We start from the raw sequence: 22,929 nt of genomic DNA, 5'->3' as shown, positions 1-22,929 counted from the left end.
GATATTTATAACGATTGCACAGCTACCATAGTTCTCCATAAAGTCAGCAATAAAATTCCAATAAGGAAAGGTGTCAGGTAGGGAGACACGATCTCGCCTATGCTATTCACTGCCTGTTTGCAGGAGGTATTCCGGGGCCTGAAATGGGAACAGTTGGGGATAACAGTTAATGGAGAATACCTAAGTAATTTGCGATTCGCTGATGACATTGCCTTGCTAAGTCACTCAGGACATGAACTGCAAAGCATGATCAATGAATTGGACAGGCAGAGCAGAACGGTGGGGCTAAAAAGTAACATGCAGAAAACCAAAGTACTAATGTTCAACAGCCTAGCAAGGGAACAGCAGTTCGCAGTTGGTAGCCAGGTGCTGGAAGTAGTAGGAGAATATGTCTATTTAGGGCAGGTAGTGACAGCTGATCGAGATCATGAGAGGGAAATAACTAGAAGAATAAGAATGGGGTGGAGCGCATATGGCAGGTCATCTCAGATCATGAATGGCAGTTTACCAATATCCCTCAAGAGAAAAGTATACAACAGGTGTATCTTACCGGTACTCACCTATGGGGCAGAAACGTGGAGGCTAACAAAGAGGGTTCAGCTTAAGTTAAGGACAACGCAGCGAGCTATGGAAAGAAAAATGATAGGTGTAACGTTAAGAGATCGGAAGCGGCGGAGTGGGTGAGAGAACAAACACGTGTTGATGATATCCTAGTTGAAATCAAGAGGAAGAAGTGGGCTTGAGCAGGGCATGTAAAGCGAAGGCAAGATAACCGCTGGTCCTTAAGGGTAACGGAGTGGATTCCAAAAGAAGGCAAACGTAGCAGGGGGCGGCAGAAAATTAGGTGGGCAGATGAGATTAAGAAATTTGCGAGAATATGGTGGCCGCGGCTGGCGCAGGACAGGGTTAATTGAAGAGACATGGGAGAGGCCTTTGCCCTACAGTGGGCATAGTCAGGCTGATGATGATGATGAGATTTGCAGCCATTAAACCCTATGTACTGTGTCCTGTATAGCATTTGTCCATTTAAAAACAGTAAGCATTTGTAAAATGGTAAAACGGTTTGTAAAACGGTAAGCATTTGTTCATTTAAAAACAGTAAAAATTTACACCAACAAGATCTGCTGAAGGCCCAGTTAGATTTTACTAGGGTCCACCAAGGAATATGATGAAATGAACTGGTCTGTGAGGTCATCTTGCAGAGTCTTCACAGCCCGGTGGTACAGAACGCCAGCTTGCTCCGGTTTTCCTTGCGGGTGTTTCAATTCAAACAGAACATACTTCATCCACAGATCTGCAAGGTCACAGACATAGAAATTTGCCAATGAGACAACTAAAACTAAATTACTGTCAGTAAGCATGGATTTATTTCTAATATACCTCGACCCTCCAGGGTAAATAATTACTATTACTATTATTATTATTGTTAAGCATACTGCCTTCTTTCTTCACAGTCACATTCCAAAAGCATGCGAAGTTGTTTTAACACTCTTCTCCAGCTCAAGTAAACAGTGCAACAAATGGATTTAATCGATACATGGGAGACATGTGACCCTTGCTGCATAAAATGTGAGCCTCCGCATAGCTTGCAATGAGTACTTTTTGCTTTTCTTGTGAAAGATGCATAAGACATGAATCCAAATGACCAAGCAACACTGCCAAACTTGGTATGAACAATAACGGACAAGAATGCACCCTTACAACCAGAAAGTTTAGCACGAAAACAGCTGAGAACACAACAGACAAAGAACTGTTTTTGTTTATAACAAAGGCAATCTGCTCCTTAGAAATACAGAAATGAAGGAAGTTAACAAATACGTGATAGCCTTCATTTATTGCCACTTTTATATACACTCAATCAATAGAGAAATGGCTGGTTATAAATATATTGTTTCCTAAACTATTTCCATCAGTCATTTGCCACGTGTATCAAGGGCGGAAATAATGAGGGGCGGTATCCATGTCTGAAGCCAATTTTATGATATTGTAGCGTGCAACGCCAAAAAGAACACCCGCGCAGAGACGAAAAACCTGCGGCGGTCCCCTAGTGGTTCAAGCGCGCGCGAGAGAGCCAACTAACTTCTTCCTCTTCTAGCGCATGCGCTACTTCTGTCTCTTCTTCGAATGCATGTATCAATATAAAGCTTCCACAGCCTTTTCCAGCTTTACACCAGGCCACAATTATCCCTTGTAATTCAGCTCAACAAAGACAAATTTCAGTGAGAAGTGCTTTTGTTCTGCAGTGGATTTCAGAGTTGATATGATAATGTACGTATATGTGTGTGTGCCAGTTTCTGAAGATCCACTCTGGTAGTAGTATGTCTGCATATAGTAGCTTGTGAAATGAACAAGCCTATGCCTTTTGCTCTAAAAGCAGCAGAAACTGTAATACAGCAAAGTGCTAGTGCATCCAGTGTGCCTGGCGCTCAAACTTACCAACATTTGTTTCACCAAACTCTGTTGTTGCATGCTCAAAGTAGGTCCTCAATTTCTCTGCGTCTGGTGAAGCCTGAATGAACAGAGTCAAGCATACCATTAGCTAAAAAGCACAAGTGCAACGAATCTATATGAGGAGAGGCATAAAACTCACACTGGCGTTCTCGATGTCAATTATGTGCTGGAAAAAGCCGAGTGACAGAGGCTTGAGGTGCAGCATTCTGGGAAGTGAAAAACAGTACTGAGGTGAAGCAGCATAGCTAACAACACACGAGTTCGATTACGAGAAATATGCGCCTAGTTCCAGCATCTCGACACAGCACAGTACAGTTGCGCATGCACTACATGAGGCATCAGCAGAACTTAAACGTTTGTACACTGACAAATGCCATAGCAAATGGTGCCACAAAACCACTACAAGCTTAACTGAAAGCAGCTCCACCAGAATGCAATATGGCACTGCAATAAACAATATAGAAATCTTAAGTAATCATTTACGGTGGCAAATGAGATAAAAAGAGTAAATAAATAAAAAAGTAGTACTTAAGTGTTAGTCACACCTCGGCTTAGAGTGTATGCCATAGTGGAAGGCTTAAGAGTATAACTTGAGCCACCTAGTATTCATTAACATGCACTGCACTTTTGAAAAATGGGCATTTTACCTTTTTTCTCACATAAAGGTGCACCCAACACAGCTCTAATCAAACCCGTGACCAGCAGTATAAGCATTATGCATCGCATCATGGCAACTTTGCCATAACAATCCTTGATATGTGCAGCTGCAACGTTAAAAGATCCGACTTTGTTAACTACACAGTGAAGTCTTTTTCACTGTCAACCACAGAAGACTGGACACCCAAGTTATCGGACCCAACACCAATTACTGTAATGAAAAAAAAAAATTATGTACATTTGCTAGCATAACAAAATGCCATTCTAAACAGAAGCCATTAGAATCGCTGGTTGGGCGTAAACACATCAGCCAAATGTCTTGCTGTACAGTCAAACCCAGTTGTAATGAAACGCACGATGCATCAGAACTTGTTCAACAGATCAAGTAGTTCAGCATAACTGAAACCTCTTAGAACACATTTCAGTGTAAAGTTTGTTATACACGAGACTGAACTGAACAGTCGAGTGAAAACGCTGGCTTATGGATGCGATGGAAGTCATCGCTCAATCATTCTCATGCATTCTTGCTAACAGCCGACTTGTCTTTCACATTTTTGCAGCTGCCATGTCACATAGCCTTTGCAAGCAACCTTTTGTTACTCCAGTCTACTGGCGGCAGTTCTGGACAGTTCCTCCTTTTCCCTGAAGCGCAAAGTACAGTCGACGACCGAAAATTCGGACGCCTGATTTTTCGGACATGCTTGATTATTCGGACTTTTTCGCAGCACCGTGACAAGGCCCATACAGCCAGTGTATAAGAGCGCCTGAAATTTCAGACGCACCGGACCTCGTTCGCACTCGCCACCAATACCCAAGCCGCCATATAGGTAATGTGTACAGTGGAACATCATTAATTCAAACTGCAGGAAAGATAGAAAACTTGATCAAACAAAACAAAATTCAAGATTAAAGGGAGCCTCTTAACTTGCGATGCTGAAATTCTGTGTAAGTCGGCACATTGCGCCCGCGTGGTTTTGAATTCGTACTGTTTTTGAATGTCTCCCGCCGCATGAACTTGAACCGTAGTCTGAGTTCACGGAACTCATCTGTACCAAGTCTTTCGTCCCAAATACAAAAAGAGGTAGCAGCGAAGCGCGTGGGAAGCGTACGGCCTCATGGAGACGGCAAGCACGGGAGGAAACAGTGGCACATTTAAGAGCAAGGTCAGCGTACCCGCGGCAAAATGCACCGAAACCCGACTGTTCTATTGTAAAATAGTAAACAACTTGTGTTTCGATGACAGGCAAGACATCTCAATATACGCAAGCCACCGCAGAGTGCATATCACCGGATACGATGCCGATTTTGGCTCTAGCCGCTAGGCCTAATGGCAAAGGCCAATGCTGAAAGAGCGCTTGCTTCGGCCGTTTCTCGGTTCTTATCGTTTCGCCATCTTCGCGCTCTCGTTCCGGGCCCATCGTACTGCGGGCGCAGCGCAGTTCCCGCAGCAGCGTGTTCGCTTTCCCGTTTAGACTTAGTCCCAACCTGTGCGTTCATCAGCGACATGTTGAGGGCAGCACAGCCAGGCCGAGCTCGTGAAAGTGGTCGCCACCCTTCTTCCGTGCAAATATCGCGTGGCGAAATATAGTCACGAGGAGCTTTAGAATGTGTGCAATACAACTGGCTGCTTCCTCCAGCATATTGGTAATAAGTTCGTGATTTTTTTTGGTGAAATTTGATTTTCCGGACTGCCCGATTTTTCGGTCATTTTCGCGGTAATTAGAGAGTCCGAGAAATTAGTTATAGACTGTACATAGGTGGCAGCAGCAGAACAGGAGCACTGCAGTGCAAAGCAATGTGAAGGCACGCAGTTCAAAGAGAGCACAATCGATCCTCGGGAGAGGCGCAACCAGGCACAGTTGCACGCAGCTGCCAGAAGGTAGCGCAGGCACACGTGAATGCTGATTGGTTGAAAGAGCTCAGAGTTTGATATATCCAATGTGGAGTATATTTCACGTTTACTATATCAAACACCCGAAGCTGTTTTATCATCAAAGTACAGTTCACCATACCCGGGTTCGTTATAATCTGGTTTGACCATACAGGCCAGTTATAAATCACCAAAAATGCTAAGGGTGCATAATAAGACTCATTATTACCGTATTTACTCGCATAATAGGTGCACTTTTTTTCCAGAAAATCCGGCTCAAAGTTCGGGGTGCGCCTATTACGCGGGGTAAAATTTCCGGAAATTTTTCGACTCTCAAAATTGAACACAACGCGTAAACGCACTCATGTACGGGCCGCACCCCGTTTTCCCGAAGAAAATATTAAAAAAAAAAAAGATCCGTGTAAGGGCCGCACCGAAACTTTCCACGACCCACGCGGGAATAGCCTTCGGAATGCACGCACTGAGGCCTCTGCGATCGGCTCCGGCTGCGCGCAACGGGCGCTTGATCGTGGAGGCCACACACGCGCACAGGAGCTTCCAGACGCCACCCATGGAGGGCGCCCGAGGTAGAGCTTATCATCATCATCAACGTTTTCCTCCGCCGCGAGCTTTCGCTATCCATATCGCCATCAGCATCTCCAGCTCTTTTTTTTTGTTTTTTTGTTGCTGTCGAGTGCCGGAATCTGCGGTAGCGTGATAGTTCATCGTGGTTTATGGCTTTGCCACGGAGCGTTGCTGTTTTAGCTCGACGGCCAAGCACCTTAACAGCTACATGGCTGGGAGTTTGCTCTCAAACACGGCTAGCGTGCGGCAGGTCGGAAAATACGACGCGGCCGAGAAATGGGGCAGTTGCGACTGCGGCGTCCCTAAATTTTCGTACGCGACTCCATGCGCCGAGGTTTTCGTGGGCCTAAGTCGGGAACGTTTCCGGCTGGAGATGAAGCTTTCCAAACAGACGTTTAAAGTGAGCATCCCTGAAACTGTGTGCGGCTGTTCTACGCGATGTCGTTGTACGTGCTGTGGGTCCGCAGCAGCACTAGTGAGGACTAGTAGTCAGTTCAGCAAAAACTTTGTTAAAATAAAGATTGGGGAGCGGGGGGTGGCGAGGTGTCGGCTTGCAATCGTGTAAATACAGTATTGATCACAGTGCCAAGTTCGGGGTGTGCCTTTTATGCGCGGAAATAAAAAAAATCTGATTTTTCGCGCCCGAACTAGGGGTGCGCCAATTACGCGAGTGCGCCTATTATGCGAGTAAATACGGTATATACATCAAGGAAAACTTCAAACCTTTTATAGAACTTCCGAGCTGCCTTGTAGCCATGATATAAATAGTAGCACTCCAAGAGCTTCTCCTTGACGTATACGCACACAGTGGGTGGGTAGAACAGGGCCTTCTGCAATTTACATTGCACATAACACTTTTCAGGCATTCATTATGAGTGTACGCCACAAAAAAAGAAACCCAGAGAAAAGCAGTCAGCCTAGTCTACACAAATATGTAAGGGCCGCACTTTTTTTTTTTTAAACTGGGGAGTGAAATTTGAAGGTTCCGAAATACTGCGCAGGTCCAAATTGTGGGAGCCCGAAACACCAGTCGGCTACTTATATCATTTTGAGCACTGGAAAAGCAGCCTGTGTGCCCTGCAATTATCAGTGCAATAACAATTTGCAGTGGCTACCTCAAGGAAGGGTATTGTGTTCTCCGGGCATGCTGAAGACATCCACTCCAAAGCCCGCTTCCAGATGGGTAACGACTCCTGCACAAAGTGCATGAACATGAGAGAATAAATTATCAAGCAAACCATCACTCAAAAGAAAGGATCCACTCAATGTCATGAACAAAAATTTTTTTCTTGTCTTTTTCTAGGGCAATAGGGTTCTGAAACAGACTCTGCCAGCACAGAGACCGCTTCATACCCCAAACAACTGAACTGGTTTGTTCACCTGTTTGGGGATGGCACCAAGAGCCTCCTCAAAAGTCTTCAGAACATCTTCTGTCCCGTGCGTTGTTACAATAAGCAGCTCCAATAGCAGAAGCCAAGCTTCAGTCGAGCTCGGCCACCTCTTCACAGCCGCCCGTGCACAGGCCAAGGTGTCCTTCTCCACATTGCAGCTCTGGAGCAACTTGACCTGCCCAAAGTTGTGACAAGACGTAAAGCAACCCAAGCAGAAGGCAAACCATTCCAACTTCTTGTAATAGAAAAAAAAAGGGCAGAAAAATGCGAACATTACATGCCAACCACTCCACACAAAGGTTTTTGCTATGTGCAACTGACAGGAAGCAAACTTCACACTACCCTCAGCACATCCCCAATGGCAAAAAACTTGCAGGCCTTCCAGTGATGAGAACAGTGGAAATGTACACACCTTCACAAGTGATTTAGCCCCAGCAACAAGTATATTTGCAGTCAAGGATAACCAGAGAAACACTATCCCAAGCAGACGGTAAAAAGAAAGCAGAATTTAGATCCAGAGACATATGGTGTCTTCGGCTGACACGTACTGCCTCCGTGCCGGTGCGCAGGAAGTGACGTCAAATACTACACGAGTGGCACGTCTTCTTGCACATCAGCTGAACGTGCGAAACACTCGCAGAGTGCCGTTGCTATTTCTGCCGTCTGTTAACTGAGGCCTCCGAGACCCTCGAAGATCTCAGAGGCTATTCCTTCGAGCGGCCGACGCCAACGAGCGCAGTCAACAGTTTGTATAATTAGCAACAGCCTCTTCAGAACAGTGCAGTAGCGCGCTTGTAACAGGCGTTGATAGAATTGGCGGAAAACGCGTGACCCACGAGCCTGCTCGAGAGATACTGCGATTAATTATGGGGGCGCAGGTTTGTAAGACACCACACCAAGGCGTTATGCTTGCCAGTTTCGATGCATACGCCTTTAGAGCTTCAGCTCGAGTAACTTCCGAAAATATCAGCAGGTGGTTCTCAATCCACGAAGCGCCTCACATTGTCGCTTTTTTGATATCCTTTAAACTGTGCATACGTTGGCAAAAAGTACGATGTTATAAAGTGCGGGCATGCCGGATGAACAGCATATGCCGTTCGCTGCAAGAGCTAAGGCAGAACTTGCAAGACAAAAAATATTGACAAACCTTTAATTTCCTCACAACGGAAGGCACATGGCTCGCCGGCCGGTGGCTGCGTGATTGCAGCGCGAATAAATGCATTGTGGCCGCTATAATATTCAACATTTCTTTAAAATGTGCCCACTTGTAATGCTTTGTCCGTTTTTCCTCTTCGTCGATGCTGCGTCAACCAACGAGCGCGAACAGCGTCGTCTGCTAGCGCGCGCTGCACGACGGGATTGCACCGCGCTCCACCGTCGGTCTCCGCGGTGGCGCGGTGGCGCGCACGCGTGTCGTGCTCGTCCCACCCAAATGTACGGCACTGCACGAGTGGCATCCAGCCGAACGTGCGGCACCGCACGAGTGCGTAGAAAACTCCACGAGTGCCGTCAGCCGAAGACACCAATAGTTTCATGACCAGTAACAGAATGTGTGCTTACCCATTCTTGATGGTGGTCAAACGTCAGCAGCTCTTCACTAGAGGCCCTCTCCATCAGGGAGAGCACTTGACGCAGCCTCTGAAAGAATTATGTGGCAAGGGATGTGAATGGTTCCCATCATTGGCCATTATGTCACAAAACACCAAAATACTGGTCCCATCCAAATAACTCAGTACCTCAGCACATGGTCGCAGGATGGCTAGTCATCACTGCACAAAGTAAGGACGCAAGCAAAGCAGAAATCTGGGCGAGTTGGTAAGTATTCATGATATTGGTATTCATGATTCATGATGATTCATGATTGGTATTCATGAGCAATAAAAACTAGTTGATAGTCAGCGCTTGTTTGTGTCACTCCATCGTCTTTCGTTTTTCCCGTTCTTGTTGCGCTGTGAACAATATCATGAAGGACGCAAGAACACAATCGCAATTCAAACTGAAACATCCCAATCCACGGGACTCTATGCAACTTGGTTTTACAGGCTGTCAGAAAACAACTCACAGATTTAGTAAACAAATATCTGTGGCTTGGGCTTCAAGCCAATTATCGCATTGCATGCAGTAAACAAGTTTCACTGGGACACTAATAATACTAATAATAATAATAATACTTTCATATTCTGCTCTCATTACAGTACTTGCAAGCCATCGTCACCATTTTTTAGCGCTAGGTTTTTGCGAACAAATAAAATGCTTTCCCCTGTTAAGCCTAACAATAGAGCAGCATCTTTGGCCAACTAAGTTATCCTCAAGCAATTAGTGAAACAGCAGTCGACTAGAGCAGCACACGTTCCTTCACAAATGCAGACACCTTGTCACATCTAGATTTTAGAGGCAATGCTTGTGCAGAACTACACAGATCTGTAATCAAGGTGGACGCGAGCAATTTGTCGGGAAACCTGGACTGCTTTCTAATTTGTTTTTGCTGCTTGGTGCACACTCATGCGCTCTACAGAAGGGTGACGCAGACTGAACACATCTGCTTCATGAGTGCCTGGTAAAGAGGCACAGATTCTGAGAATGAACCAAACTGATGAGTCTCTGCACCAGTAAGCTAACATAACAGTAACTGACGCACTGGCTGTGAAGCAGCCACTGAACAAAGAAGCTAGTATGAGTCATACTTCAATCTACTAGTTGACGTTAGTGACATGGCATCCAGTGCCACCCACAGATAGCCAAATTCCTGCAACAATATATAATGGTGGAAGAGAATACAGAAAAGCACCAACAACCTTCCTGCCAATTAGGCAAGTACAAGAATAACCAAGCTTTTCCTAATTTTAATTTTAGATTGCACAATAACTCAGACTTTTTTGCAGTCCCCACATAGACTTATCAACCAACAAATGACTGCAGCAAATGACAAGGTATTGTATGATGTGTGGGGTTTAACAACCTAAAACTGCACGTGGGCTTTGAGAGACACCACAGTGCAGGGTTGCAGACAATTTTCGAACCCCTGGAGCTCTTTAATAGGGGTGTGCGAATAATGGTTTTTTGATTCGAAGCGAATTCGAAGCGAATAGCGATTTTGTTCGAATAATTTCGAAGCGAATAGTTCGAATAGTACTTCTGGCACTAAAAAGAGGCTGAGTGACAGTAGGCATTTCCAAAACCATTTATTTTCCCAACACACGATGCCATTACACACTGCACTGAGGCTTTATTTAAAACCACACTTCAAAATTTTAACACCTAGAGTGAAGAACAATTTTTACTGGCAACTTATACTGGAAGAACAACTTTTACATTCCCAGACTTGCATTCCCTCGAGCAAGAATGGAAACGGCTGAACAAAACTCGCGCCGCAAGCGAAACGTCATTCGCACCGCTCGCGTGTCCTGGCAAAATTGTCCCCGGTAGTACTTCCGAGCAGCACTCAGCATCGCGCTTCCATTAAGAATGCTCTCAGCCTCCAACGTATCGGAGTGCCCGAGTTTCGGCGACGGAGTTCTGCACACCACCGAAGATGGCTCAATCCCCTGATTACGGCGGCGTTCCGTTCCCATCAACGCGCAATCAGTCAGAATAGCAAGAAAAGACACCAGTCGTAGATGCCGAGCGTTAACGGCAGTAATCCTCCACGGGTGCACAATAAGCTTAGCGTTATCACACGCTAAAGGCGCCCTTCCCATTGACGTAAGTATACACTTCGGCGACATCGAGTCCCCGCGCTGCCGCTGAATTTTTCGCGCCTCCGCCGGTAATATGATGGCTTGCTTGACAGCTGCCGAGAACGGTCGCTCATGTTCCATACGCATGAATCGTCTCCTGACTGGGTGAAGCGATAGCGCGGTAGGGCTGCGTGTTTATCTTCTCATCTGTCCTATCTGGTAATCTTTTCCGCAACTCTAACGGGAAAAAAAATCGAGAGGCGGTGGAGCGGGCGCGGCTTCGGTGCTTATCTGATCTTCCAGCCAGCGTCCGCCGCAGCGGACGCGGTTGTTGCGTTGTGTGAGGCGCGTCTTTTTTCGTTTTTCTTTCTTTTCTCTTATCTTTGAACTCTCCTCTATCTGCACGTGGCAGCGGTGGTGGCTCGGCTAGAGCCAGTCGGCAGGCCTGTACACTTTCCTTTTCATCCTTGCTCAGTCGCAACAACAACAGCAATAAACTGAGGTTTCTTGTTTTGAAGCTTAGACGACTGATGGCTGTGCTCTTCCTTCTTTGCGTCTGCCTCCACACGGTGGCAGCGACGCGGTTTATGGCAGCCTTAGTGCGGAGGCTCGGAGAAGGCCAGAACGCAGGATCTTCCGCAAGAGCGCGTCGCCCTCACCTTTATTTCGTTTGTAGCTGGGTTCGCACCCCGACCTGGTTGTGATTCGTGTATTGACTGACCGCCGAGCGTTGAAAGCGCGATAAAAAAAAGCCATCTATGCGGCAATACTCGGAACTGAAACCACATAAAGCAAGCGGGCAAGCGCCCCAGAAACACTATTCGCGCGAGACGAATACTTCGAAATTTCGAATACCGAGAATTCGGTTCGAAGCGAATATCGAATACCGTGCTATTCGATCGAATATTCGAAATTATCGAATATTCGCACACCCCTACTCTTTAACGCACACTAGCACCACACAGTGCCTGGGAATTTCATATCTCGGTCCCGTAGAATGCAGTAGCAGCAGCCTGGATTCAATCTGGCGACCTTGGGCTCACAGGTGAATGTCACTGACACTAAGCAACCTCAGAGGGTCTAACGAGAGCTGATTGCACTGGCATCAGAACAGCAGTGATAATAACTGCTTGGTCAGAAGACAAAAGAAATCCAATACCTTAGCTGCTTGTTTTTCACTGTTTGACTTTTCCAATAGCTCGAGACTGAATTGAATGTATAGCTTCCACATCGTCTCTGCAACAGAAAAGAATCTGCTTCAGTGAAAAAACACAAATGAGAGAGGGCATAAGAGAAGGCAGACAAATTAACCACAAGAGTGTGTGGTTTACTGCAAAAGAAAAAGTGCACAGTCTTCAACATGCAATGCATACATTGTAAACCAACGAGAACTTTAAGGCCAGCTTGCTTAACTGCCACATGGTTACCAAAAAAATCACGCAATCATGACAGCATCGTGGTAAGCACAGCACATCATGACAGCATCGTGGTAAGCACAGCACATCATGACATCATTTGCATGCGTTAGGAACGCCTTTCTCACAACTTGCATTGCACACATAAGTGTCACCATATTTCATCACGAGGAGCTGGACTTCAACTGTAGCAAACTGCAAAAGCAAGTCATCAGCCCAGACAACTCCACCCTTATTTCAATACTACCAGCCACAATGCTCACTTCACAATAGAAGCCCTTTGGCTGCCTCTGTTTGTTCATTTGTCATTATGTGGTGCTCTAATGGAGAGCATTAGCTTACATTACAGCACGAGATGCTCCTCTATAAAATGTCACCTCGCAAAGAAAGAATAAAAATTTGTCCGCTCATTTCCCGTAGCATGCCGCTGGCCAAAGTTTGCTCTCTGCCCCTCACTAAACGTGCACAGCAATCATGAAGGCTTCAAGCAATGGATATAAACTGAAAATAACTACTAACCGGTTGGAAGCCTTTCTAGAGCCTGCTCATAAACAGCCCGAGCAGCCGCAACACCTTTCTTGGAACTGAATTCAGCAACTGAAAGAAACACATGCAGCTGTTATACAAACTGACTCACTCCACTGAGTATACAGTTGTCAACAGATGCAAAAAAAAAAAAGAGAAACATGAAAATTATATCGTTATTTGCGAAATTTATGATGAAAAACTTGCCATTTTCTTCACCAGGGAGCGCTACTTTCTTGTTGTGGGAAGCAAGCAGCCTTCTTGCCACAACGTCCCAAACTTGTTCCTTATTAGGATGACGAGTCTGTATGCTGAAGAATGACAATGTTACCAGACAAAGTCACTTAACAGCAAGGTTAGCTACCTGCTTTTTACAAGGTGGCAATCCACTCTGAATTCATCAACCATATAAGCAACAAACTTTCGATGCATAAACCTCAGAAGAGATTACAACACTTGCTGAGTCAACACCTGCTGTATACTGATGGGAATCAGTATTATCAGAAAGTTGAGCCCCCTGCTACGTTTTTGAAAAAAAAAAAATAATTTTAAAAATAATGTAACACTCAGGAAACACGGTAGCCGAATATGGCATGTTTAAAAATTGTACACTGCTACACTGCTATCTAGAATTTGCAAAGCTTAGTGGCTTTTGTCTTTCAGCATGCACAGAATGCACAGACTCTTGATCAGTTTGGCTGATCAAGAGCTGAACGGAACAGCACTTAATTAAATGGTGTCATAGAGGTCTAAATGAAAGTTCAACCAGTGCCGATGGCCCAGTAGAATGGATCAACTGAAAAGATGACATTTGATGGCGTGGTACAGTATGGGGTTTCAGCATCCCAAAGCAACGTGTGTGCCGTGAGGGACGCTGTAGTGGAAGGCTCCAGATTGATTTCGATCACCTGGGGCTTTTTAAAGTGTGCTGACATCCACCAGGACAGAGACATCTTGTGTTTTGCCTCCATTTAAATGCAACTGCAGTGGCCAGAATTGAATCCATGTCCTCGGGTTCAGCAGCCAAGCCGCCTCAACCACTTTGCTACTGTGGCAAGTCAATGACAGTTCATGCACCTTGCAAAACAGCCTAACCAGTGACATTTCCCAGCGTTGTGCGTCATCAGATTGCATGAATGATTGCTGTCCTGGCTTCAAAAGTGCCTTTACTCAATTGTCTTGATTATGTGCAATTGAAGCTGTGATGCACGCAAAGCACTAGTCTTGCACAGAAATTGCATTTCAATGAAACAAAGCATGAAAAGAATGTTTAAAATTTGGACACATCAAATACAAGAAAACTTTTGCTTCTAAATGGCGTATACATGGTGTGATCATGTGATCGAGAGGGTGAAAAAGAGTTTCACTAAGAGGACCATGTAACCACAGATGAATGCTATTCAGTTTAAGGGCAGTTCAACTTTGTGTACATTCGTCCACACAAACAGTTGACTCTTAGCAAGAAGAATAAGAAAGGTCCCAGTGAGCACTTACTCTTCCAGTATCCTCTCTGCTAATTGGTCGGCAAACTTGAAAATGTCACAGATGGGCAGGAAAGACAAGGAAAAGTCCACATCTGTGAGAAGCAAGCAAAATAAATAAAACTAATTAATGTATACTATTAATGGAGAACATGGTTAACACATCCAAAGCATTAGCTTGGAATCAACCATGGTAGCTGCTCCAGAGAAAAACTACAGCTAAAGTTTCAAGCAAATCTTTTACTGAAATGACCTGCATAAGCATTTCATTATAGCACAAGTAACTAATACATCATATTCAATGCTGAAATGCTGCCACATCAACACTAAAAATTAAGAGCTTAACAATCAAGCTTTCCTATCAAGCTGAGATCAAGCAGTAGCCCCAAGTCATCATGAGTTTCAAAACCATAGGTTATGAATGTGGTCCCAACAAAACAACCATGTGAATGACACGGCTGGCAGTAAGAGGCAGCAATCCAAGTAATACCTGGAATTGACTTGACAGCTGCATCATAGATGAGCGCAGGTATCTTTCCTTCAAGGACGGCATCTTCAACTTCTGCGTCATCATCCTGCACACCAGGAGAAGCATCTAAGGTCAGTAACGTTTCTACCGTAGAAAACTAGTGGCTTACTTAAGCCAAAACGCAGCACATTTTCAAGAACAACCACTCTACACCTAAGCAAAATTCTTTTCGGGCACAAGCTAAATGCTGAAGTCTTCAATTATGCCGCACTAATAACGCAAAAGCTACAAGAGAACAAGTGCCCATAAAGCTATTGGCTACATACAAAGTGCTCGTAGAAAAAAAAACAGCCACCAATAAGTATTGAACATGGGGAAGGGTATGTGCAGTACACTGAGGTATACTTTAACATTTTATTCATTCACACGGATGAAGCTTAACACAGGGTTATTGCAGGCTACTGTAATTAAGAATGCTTTATAATGCATTAAACATATACTAATCATTAATGATCACTTCTAATTTCTGCCCATCTCATGACAAGGGAGATCAAAATTCTGCAATGTGTTAGGATGCTTCACAGCATAAATTGTGGGAAAGAATGTGCTTGTTTATGCATTCTTTTTTCAAGCTCTGAAAACGAAAACATACAAGAACTCAACTCTCTCGAAGAAGGACTGCTTCATTCAAATATGACTGCATGATGCACACGCTACACATACTGCTACGTTGTATATAATAGTGGAATTACAGTAATCTCTTTTCTTTCGCACTTCACGTTTCTGGTTCTCACTCTAATGCCGTACTGGTGCTGTGGGAACAATCATGAAAAAAAAAAAAAAAAAAGAGCCATCCCCTTTTTTTTCTTTCAGAGTTTGACAAACCTGCGAAGACAAGAGGTGTGGCAATCCGTGTAGAGTTCTTTTATATCTCAAGTTCTGAATATGTTGGGAACGTTCCTTAAAAGACTGCACATTGCATAGAATTTCATGTGCTGCTCAATGCACGAAGTAAAGGTGCGGGCATGTACAGGGCTCACCTTTTCTTCTCCAATGCCGAGCACTTCCTTCCTTTTTCTCACCTAGAACAGAACATGCGCATAAGTACCCTGAACGCTCGAGTAAATATGACCGTGAGCACTTGTCGCAAGCGGAGCCCCACCTTGTCAACGAAAATCAGTTCCATGCGGAAGTACTGCAACGAAACAAGGGAAAGCTCAGTAAGGGCAACCTCTCCCCAAATAAGTCTCCTTCCTCCCAAACTGCACACTAAAACACAGACGGAGTCGTACCTCATGCCAAAGCAAAGGAGACTTGTTGTTGAATAGTAGGCCCCTCTGCAGGAGCTTACGGGCCAATTCAGGCGAGGCATTAGATTCCATGTGCCACTTTGCAGCAGCTACCCACATCTCTGGAATTACAAAGAAAGATACGCACACTCAGACCACAGCTCTTTCTATATTTTTTTTATCCTTTACCTTGCCTGTGTTAGCGAACAAAGAAAGTGCCTAAAATTAAGTCAAGAGAATTATGACAAAACTAAGTCAGGCACCCATTAAATTAGGAGACCCTGCAAAGTAGGGGCATATGACGACAGAGGAGACGCATTTGCCACGGCTGACATCAACATCGGAACATGGGATTTTTTTTTATCAACATGGAGGCCATTAGCGTGAAAGAACATTCAGCCAGTTATCAATCACGTCACCCAGACAACATGGTCGTACACAAGCATGCAGGTCTGGTAAAGAGCCGAGTCGCACAGACAGGAATCCTCAATAAATACAGATAACAATTAAAACACTAAAGACACACCATTCCCAAAGCTTTTCCATTCTCTCATCTTTCAAAAGTCGTAGCGTAGCAAAAGTTTTCCCCTTTAGCAATTCACCACCACGGCTGCAGCACAGGCGACAACAGGTTACGTAATATGAAGTAAATATTTCAGTAATGACAAAACATTGACAAAGGACACTGACTTTCATTTTTTGAGCACTAAAAAAATAAAAACAAAAAAGTGCCTCCATGCACAGTTGACACCATACATCTAGAGCACTTCACACACATACTTTGAAAAAGAAAATGTTTGGAGACGCATTGAAATTAGTGACAGTAGAAACCTACCCGGCTTGTGACTGTGAAGATTCAGCATGCGTGTGTAGAGAGTTCCCACGATATGGTTCCATCCCTGTGCATTTTTTTTTTGTTAAAAAAGATAGGGAATGAAAGACTGCTACAATCAAACAACAAATTGAAGTAAATGAAGTCCACAATACACCATAACGGTAAAACACGAAATGAACTGATCACTTATTGCCTCAAGCGCACAAAAAATGGTAAACATGCAAGATAGAACAATATTTGCCACCATGCAAATCGCACCACAAAGTTCATCAGAGACACTCATTTTTTTGCAAAGAACCATTAACACTCACCATTTTCACGCAGAAGCTAATATGCGAGAGCCAGAGCTTGGTGTCACCACTGAACATGAGGACAGCTTTCTGCATTGAAAAAAAAAAGAATACACAAGTTAGTAAACAACTTTTTCAATTACTTTTACGCAACCACGAAAAAAGCTAAGGGTAAGACTTGCCTTGAATAGCTTGTTGATCCTCTTTGTGATTACGAAGTCAATCTCAGGCTTTTTGTCGCCGATTCTGAGTCTCTGCAGAAAAGAATAGTGGGACAAATAAGCAAACTGCATACCACAAGAAGTTTTTCTGCGAATGTGTCAACAGCCCTTACCGCTCTTCGCTTTTGCAGTAGTTCGTACAGGTTGAGCTCATACTGAAAAATAAAAATAAATGCAACATGAATGTCCATTTATCAGCTACATATATCAGAGGAACCTCAACTCAAACTTTTGTTATTAGAACAACCAGTTCATTCAAACTGATGTTCTGGTCCCACCAACAACACACACCCATGAACGGGAATTCACTCACGCATCCACCAATACAAATTTCGCGCACTAATTAGAACTAATACTCAGCCCCCTTCCAAATCCAAGTTACCAGGATTCAACTGCAAAGTGCGCTGCGAGCTGGTTACTTCGTCCCTCTCCTTCTGCCAAGAACATGCAGTTGCACAATATGAATGCTGAGATTTCTCCTGTGCAATGGAGTAGAGAGACGGAGCAACAGCAGCACATGCAAACCAGAATCAAGCCAGTTTTCTGTGCAGAGTTTTGTGGCCATAACTCGTCTGCATAATGGTAGATAGAGGCCAACAGACGATAAAACCACGAAAAGCACTGGAGATTTGTTTCTTTTTTTAGTTTACTTTTATTACAATGAGGTTAAAGGTTGCCTAGTTAAGCTGTGTAAGAGAGGTTTATTTATAAAGGAAGAGAGCAAGGTTGATCTGAGTGATAATGTAACCCTGCATTTGGCACATGACGAAAAAGTAAGAAATTCAGGAGTTCGATAAAATAAAAGTGCAACATCGAAGTGAGTGCAGCAGAACTTATTGTGGTGCATATATATATGTAGGTACACTGCTAAAAATAATGGGAGAGCTTGGCTAGCACTTCCCATGCTGACAAGCTCTTTAAGCTAGGCAATATTTTTACTTTAATCAGCAAGCATTTGAAACAATGCACTTGTGATTGTGTTTTATGACGACAGTTTTCTAAGAAGCAACATACGGCTAAGTATGTATGGGCTATGTGCTTACTGTCTCAGAGTGCTTAAAAAACCGGGTGGCCACTGCCCAATGACTAAACATGCTATAGTCCTTCATGCGCCCATGGAGTGCTTGGAAAGGGCTGCCAAATACAGCTGGTAAATTTCAGACATTACAGAAGTCAACACCTTGTTTTCCTACAGAGTGATGTGGCTTGTAGATATTTTTATCACAAAAAACTGGTTGGATTAATGCAAAATTTACTGTGCCAATTACTGTCTTTTTGATGCCCAAATTCAGCACTGTCTGCCCATTCTGGGTCCTAATACTAACTGCTTGAGTAAATGTCTGGCATCTAAAAGATAAGTGTGCCTTTGCTACACATTCAACCCAATGGTTGGAGCACTGTGCACTGTCACGTCATGCAAGGTGAGGAAACCACGCTGACTGAAGCAAGGTGAGCCCTTGCATGCACTAAAGGACTCCAATTTCCCGAGTTTTTCACACCAGGTAATGTGCGAAAAAGCATCAATCATGTGCATCAAGACCTGAATGTATGTCAAGTAGTCTTCCTTGGACTTCTTTCTTCGACGAAGCCGGTACTCAAATCGCTTTCGTCGTCTCAGGATCTCTCTGAAAGCCCAACAATTATAACTTTAATTAGAACCACTGCAAACACGTGGGAAAGTACAGTCGCATTCAAATGAGCCTGCAACGCATGATCTGTGACTGGGCCCACTTCACAAGACAGCGGAGTGTGTCTGGAAGCGCCCAAAAGTGTAAAACCGTGCTGAAAACTACAGTTAAGTGAGCGAACACCGCAACCAGCTCTGGAGCACTAACACTGTGCTTTCGCAGCACATGGCAGGTGGCACCTTTAACTAGCATCCTTCACGGCTCACTCAGCTCTCTTAAGCACAGCGTCTCGTTTTGCAGCCCAGTGGAAAGCTGAGACCACCATCTGAATTTTAACAGCGGCTTTGCAGTACATGTGACAGTGTAACGCTATCCCCTAAAAATATCCACCTCAGGGTTTTGGACCCTACATTATCTTAAAAATTTGTCCGTGGCTCGGAACCTACTTGCCTATATATACTAAAACATTCCAGTGGGTCCCAATTCATTTTTGCTGTCAGCACTACTTTCAGCCACGTTTCATCAACAGGTTAGTTAAGAGTTCACAGGCGCATCTGAGTGTGACCCTTATTCATTCAGCAGTTGACAGACTTAGAAAAAGTTCTTGAGGAATGTCTCCTCTCACACCTTTCTCCCATTCATCAGGCCACTGGGATACACTCAAGAACACCGAGGTATTTGCACCCTAAAGTCAGGCCGACACACACACACACACAGAAAACTGTGTTGGTAGCCGAAAATGTGATCTGTAAGCATTAATCTCGAGGTCAAACCCTGCTTAAATGGGTTCACCAGTGGCAGTGTCCATAGGAAATACATGGGAACTTTCAGAAGCTATACCATTTCTAAACATGGCACGATTTTCATGAGGTTTGTGGCAGCATTTTCTTTAATCAACAGAGGAAATGATGTGGGCAGATTTTATTGTTTAAGTTTGATTTTTTTACGAATTAGATGCAAAGTTCCAGAAAAATGGTGCTTTTAGATATGTCGAAATTTCATGTCATCTCGGGAAAAAACTAAGCCAAATATCAAAATTTCGTCCGCAACATTTCCTCCCTTTTTCTTTCTTGATTGTTAAGCCGTAATTTTTATCCATATCGAACCTGGTGTTTGCGTTTTACAGGCTCCGAAAGTTAGCGCGACGTGGCTCCACCTGGCGACAAATTTTGTCGCTACTACACTCTACCACCAACTTCTTGCTTGTCTGTGTTCGTGCGCACACTTTTTTCTTAGAACCTGGACGAACTTGATTTCTTTCTTCCCTTTTTTTTTCATGCTTGGGCTGTATTTCGAAAGGATTTCTGCTTTTCTTTTTTTCTCGAGCTTGTGGTGCGAAAAGGTAGCGGGATGCAAGGCCACAACCAAAAGCAACTCACCCCCCCCCCCGCAGCACACACAGTAAGGCATTGTTCGCACCAAAACACACTTGAGTCGAGTTAACGGGCCAAAAGCCGGTTACTGGGTTCAAATAAACGCGCCGAGCTCAGTCAGGAGTCAAGGGGTCGGGACCAGTAAACTCCGCCGCAAGGGGTAGGTTGACTCAACTCCACCCGGCCCCGATGTGCTCGTAGACGCTGTCGAGCCGAAAAAATGGAGGGGAGAGGATAAATGCAAACTTGTTTTTCACTTGCACCGTCGCACCTCCGAAGCAGTGGTGGTGTGCTACCATTGCTCGCTCGCAATGCGGTGCTCGACGCTTGGTGTCGCTGCTGATGAACCGGTCTCGACTAGCTAAAATCGAGTTCATGTAAACACGCGTTGGTCAAGTTGGGTCAAGGGTTTACTTCGCTCAGCCCGACTCAACTTGACGTTACTGGTTCATGTAAAGAGCGCTAAGCAAGAACTCTCTTATGCAATGCCAAAGTTTGCGTTCAGTCACCATGCATAGCTACAGGATGCTCTCGGTGCTTTTGCAAACCACACTTCTCGTCCTTTTAAGTTTCATCCAACTTTGATTTGCTTGGTGCCTTGTTGGTGCTGAGAAGCGGAAGATGGATGTTCGGCGCTCGTACGAGACTAGGCAAAGTAAGCTACAGGCTGTCACTACAATCGAGGACATGCTTCTGTAGCTATGTAAGGAAGGCTACGCGGGAAAGGGAAGAAAACCAGACATAAGGCCTTGTTCTAGGAGCTCCTTTCTTTCCTTTTATTTGGAGACTGACTACACTGGTGCTCAACACAATGGAACCTTTTCCGGGTAACGTCCTGCGGAATGCACCAAGCCTCTCTTCCGCCATTTTTACCCACCACACCTGTCTGCTCAGGTGAAACCCGTAATCCCACCCTACCATTGTAAAAGAATTTTCGCAGAAAAGACGGAAGGAAGCTTAGGCAACCCACACCGGAAACGCTAAATTGGTGGGTTACTGGGAAATGGTCCATTGTCTGACCCCCACATCCTTCTTTGCTCAATGGCTTGAGAGGGGTTAACTTTTTTGTGCTTCGGTCCCCGGAGCCTCGGCCGCATACCTACAGAAAGTTCTGGGCCCTACTTTTTGTACGCGGAAGAACGAATACTTTCTTGTCGTGGTGTAGTTTACACACCTGGAGGGGGAATAGAACTTCCCTCCTTTTTGGGGGTACTCAGGCGCTGCCATCTATTGACAGAAAAAGTTCAAATCTGAGTTGCCTTGTAGCATGCTTGTAGCTTTAAGAAGTGTAGGAAAATTGCGGAGGTTCCATATATGCACACGATTTCACATAATCTAAAAGAATGATGGTCAATTTGGGTAGTTAAGCCAAATGCGAATTAGGTGCACTAGCACTTCGGTTTTCACTTCGGTTCTGGTGTTCAGATCCAGTGTTCTCGGGCAGCAGCGGCAGTGGACGGACGGCGGTTCAGATAGCGATAATGTGTTCAACGGTTGCCGTTACGTTGCCCGAACGTACAGCGGCGTTGAGACACACGCTATCCCTTCGTCGCTGTGCGTCAACTTGCCCCTGTCGTTCGCTCACCCAACATAATCTTACACCGTGCTGAAAACTGAGGGGAGACTGTTCTGCAGTGCTTGTCACAGCGCGTGCTTATGAACATTGCAACTTGTTGCAACGGCAGTCGTTTGGCTGCAAGTTGACAGTCGTTACGTTTCAAGCGCACAAACCAGTTATAGCAATCCTAGTTAACGTTACAATACAATGCATCTTAGAACGACCACCTCACGTACTTACCTGACTTCGTCTCTATCGGCGAGGCCAACTCTTTCCATCTGCTCCAACTCGGGGATGAAGCTTTCGATGTTCTTCTGAACAAGTTCTGCCATCTTATGGCTGGGTCAGTCTTGTATATTAACACAAATAGTGTAACACAAGTATCAGACAAGACAACAACAGCGCGCGGCACACGTAAACGCACAAACGCACATGGCCCACATGCGTAGGATAGCCAACGTTAGTTATAGCAATAGTAGGACAAATGACTGCCCTCACTATGAAGCATAGAGCATAGGCATCGCCTTCTAGAAGTGACGTATATTGCATTGAAGTGGCGGCGCTGATGATGATGATGATCTACTGACTATTTTTTTTATGATTTATTCACAAATGAAAATTGGGTCACTGACCAAGTCGAAAGATGAAAAATGACGTTTCGGGTCCCATACGGGGCCCTTGTTCACAATAAGGCTGTCACAGAAGAAGGGATGGTTATATACGCTTCAGAATCTTCTGCAATCTTTTCACGTAAGTATGATGTAGCGTGCCCTGATTCTTGTTTAGCGTGTTGGCCGTTGTCTGGATGATTCTGAAGAAGATTCTGAAGCGTATATAACCATCCCTTCTTCTGTGACAGCCTTATTGTGAACAAGGGCCCCGTATGGGACCCGAAACGTCATTTTTCATCTTTCGACTTGGTCAGTGACCCAATTTTCATTTGTGAATAAATCATGCTTCGCCCTGACCAGACGGTGTTCCGTCGAACCTTGGACTATATTTTTTTTATATCGGGTAGGCATACGCTACCCGCCTGGCAGCAGAAGCTGCGCGACTATACCGTTATAGTGCCTAGAATATACTATTCTAGGCACTATAATACCGTTGCTAGTCTTCCAGCTGCGACGCTGCCCCTCCCCGGACGCGTATTGCCAAAACATAGCCTGTACACGCATTCGAGCAGACGACGCCCAGGAGTGCTTTCACGTGACCCC

The 22,929-nt window shown here is 44.8% G+C and overlaps 1 protein-coding gene across 1 annotated transcript; it reads right to left on the bottom strand.

Moving 5' to 3' along the window:
- Positions 1 to 1,122: 1,122 nt before the first annotated feature.
- On the bottom strand, positions 1,123 to 22,187 carry LOC149358403 (U3 small nucleolar RNA-associated protein 6 homolog). Its single transcript, XM_089570473.1, has 21 exons — positions 21,956 to 22,187; positions 18,697 to 18,781; positions 17,270 to 17,311; positions 17,118 to 17,189; positions 16,957 to 17,025; positions 16,646 to 16,709; positions 15,814 to 15,932; positions 15,684 to 15,716; positions 15,562 to 15,603; positions 14,543 to 14,627; positions 14,066 to 14,147; positions 12,779 to 12,882; positions 12,566 to 12,643; positions 11,791 to 11,867; positions 8,515 to 8,592; positions 6,944 to 7,129; positions 6,679 to 6,756; positions 6,287 to 6,393; positions 2,591 to 2,657; positions 2,437 to 2,509; positions 1,123 to 1,294 (listed from the first exon to the last, which is right to left on the bottom strand). Exons 1-21 carry the CDS (start codon positions 22,045 to 22,047, stop codon positions 1,137 to 1,139), a joined length of 1,791 nt encoding a protein of 596 aa, XP_089426599.1. The 5' UTR covers positions 22,048 to 22,187; the 3' UTR covers positions 1,123 to 1,136.
- Between the last annotated feature and the right edge of the window lie 742 nt (positions 22,188 to 22,929).

This window comes from Amblyomma mixtum, chromosome 2 (assembly GCF_055824585.1).
Source record: "Amblyomma mixtum isolate Tamu chromosome 2, ASM5582458v1, whole genome shotgun sequence".
In the NCBI taxonomy this organism is placed as follows: Eukaryota; Metazoa; Arthropoda; class Arachnida; order Ixodida; family Ixodidae; genus Amblyomma; species Amblyomma mixtum.
The sequence above is the reverse complement of the archived record's forward strand: the minus strand, read 5'-3'. Positions and strand labels throughout refer to the sequence as shown.

Coding starts and splice junctions, on each gene's coding strand:
- LOC149358403 (XM_089570473.1), bottom strand. CDS start 22,047: ATGGCAGAACTTGTTCAGAAGAACATCGAAAGCTTCATCCCCGAGTTG. Junction 17,312..18,696: donor ACTACTTGACATACATTCAG/GTCTTGATGCAC, acceptor TTTATTTTTCAG/TATGAGCTCAACCTGTACGA. Junction 14,628..15,561: donor TCGGCATTGGAGAAGAAAAG/GTGAGCCCTGTA, acceptor CCTGGTGTGCAG/GATGATGACGCAGAAGTTGA.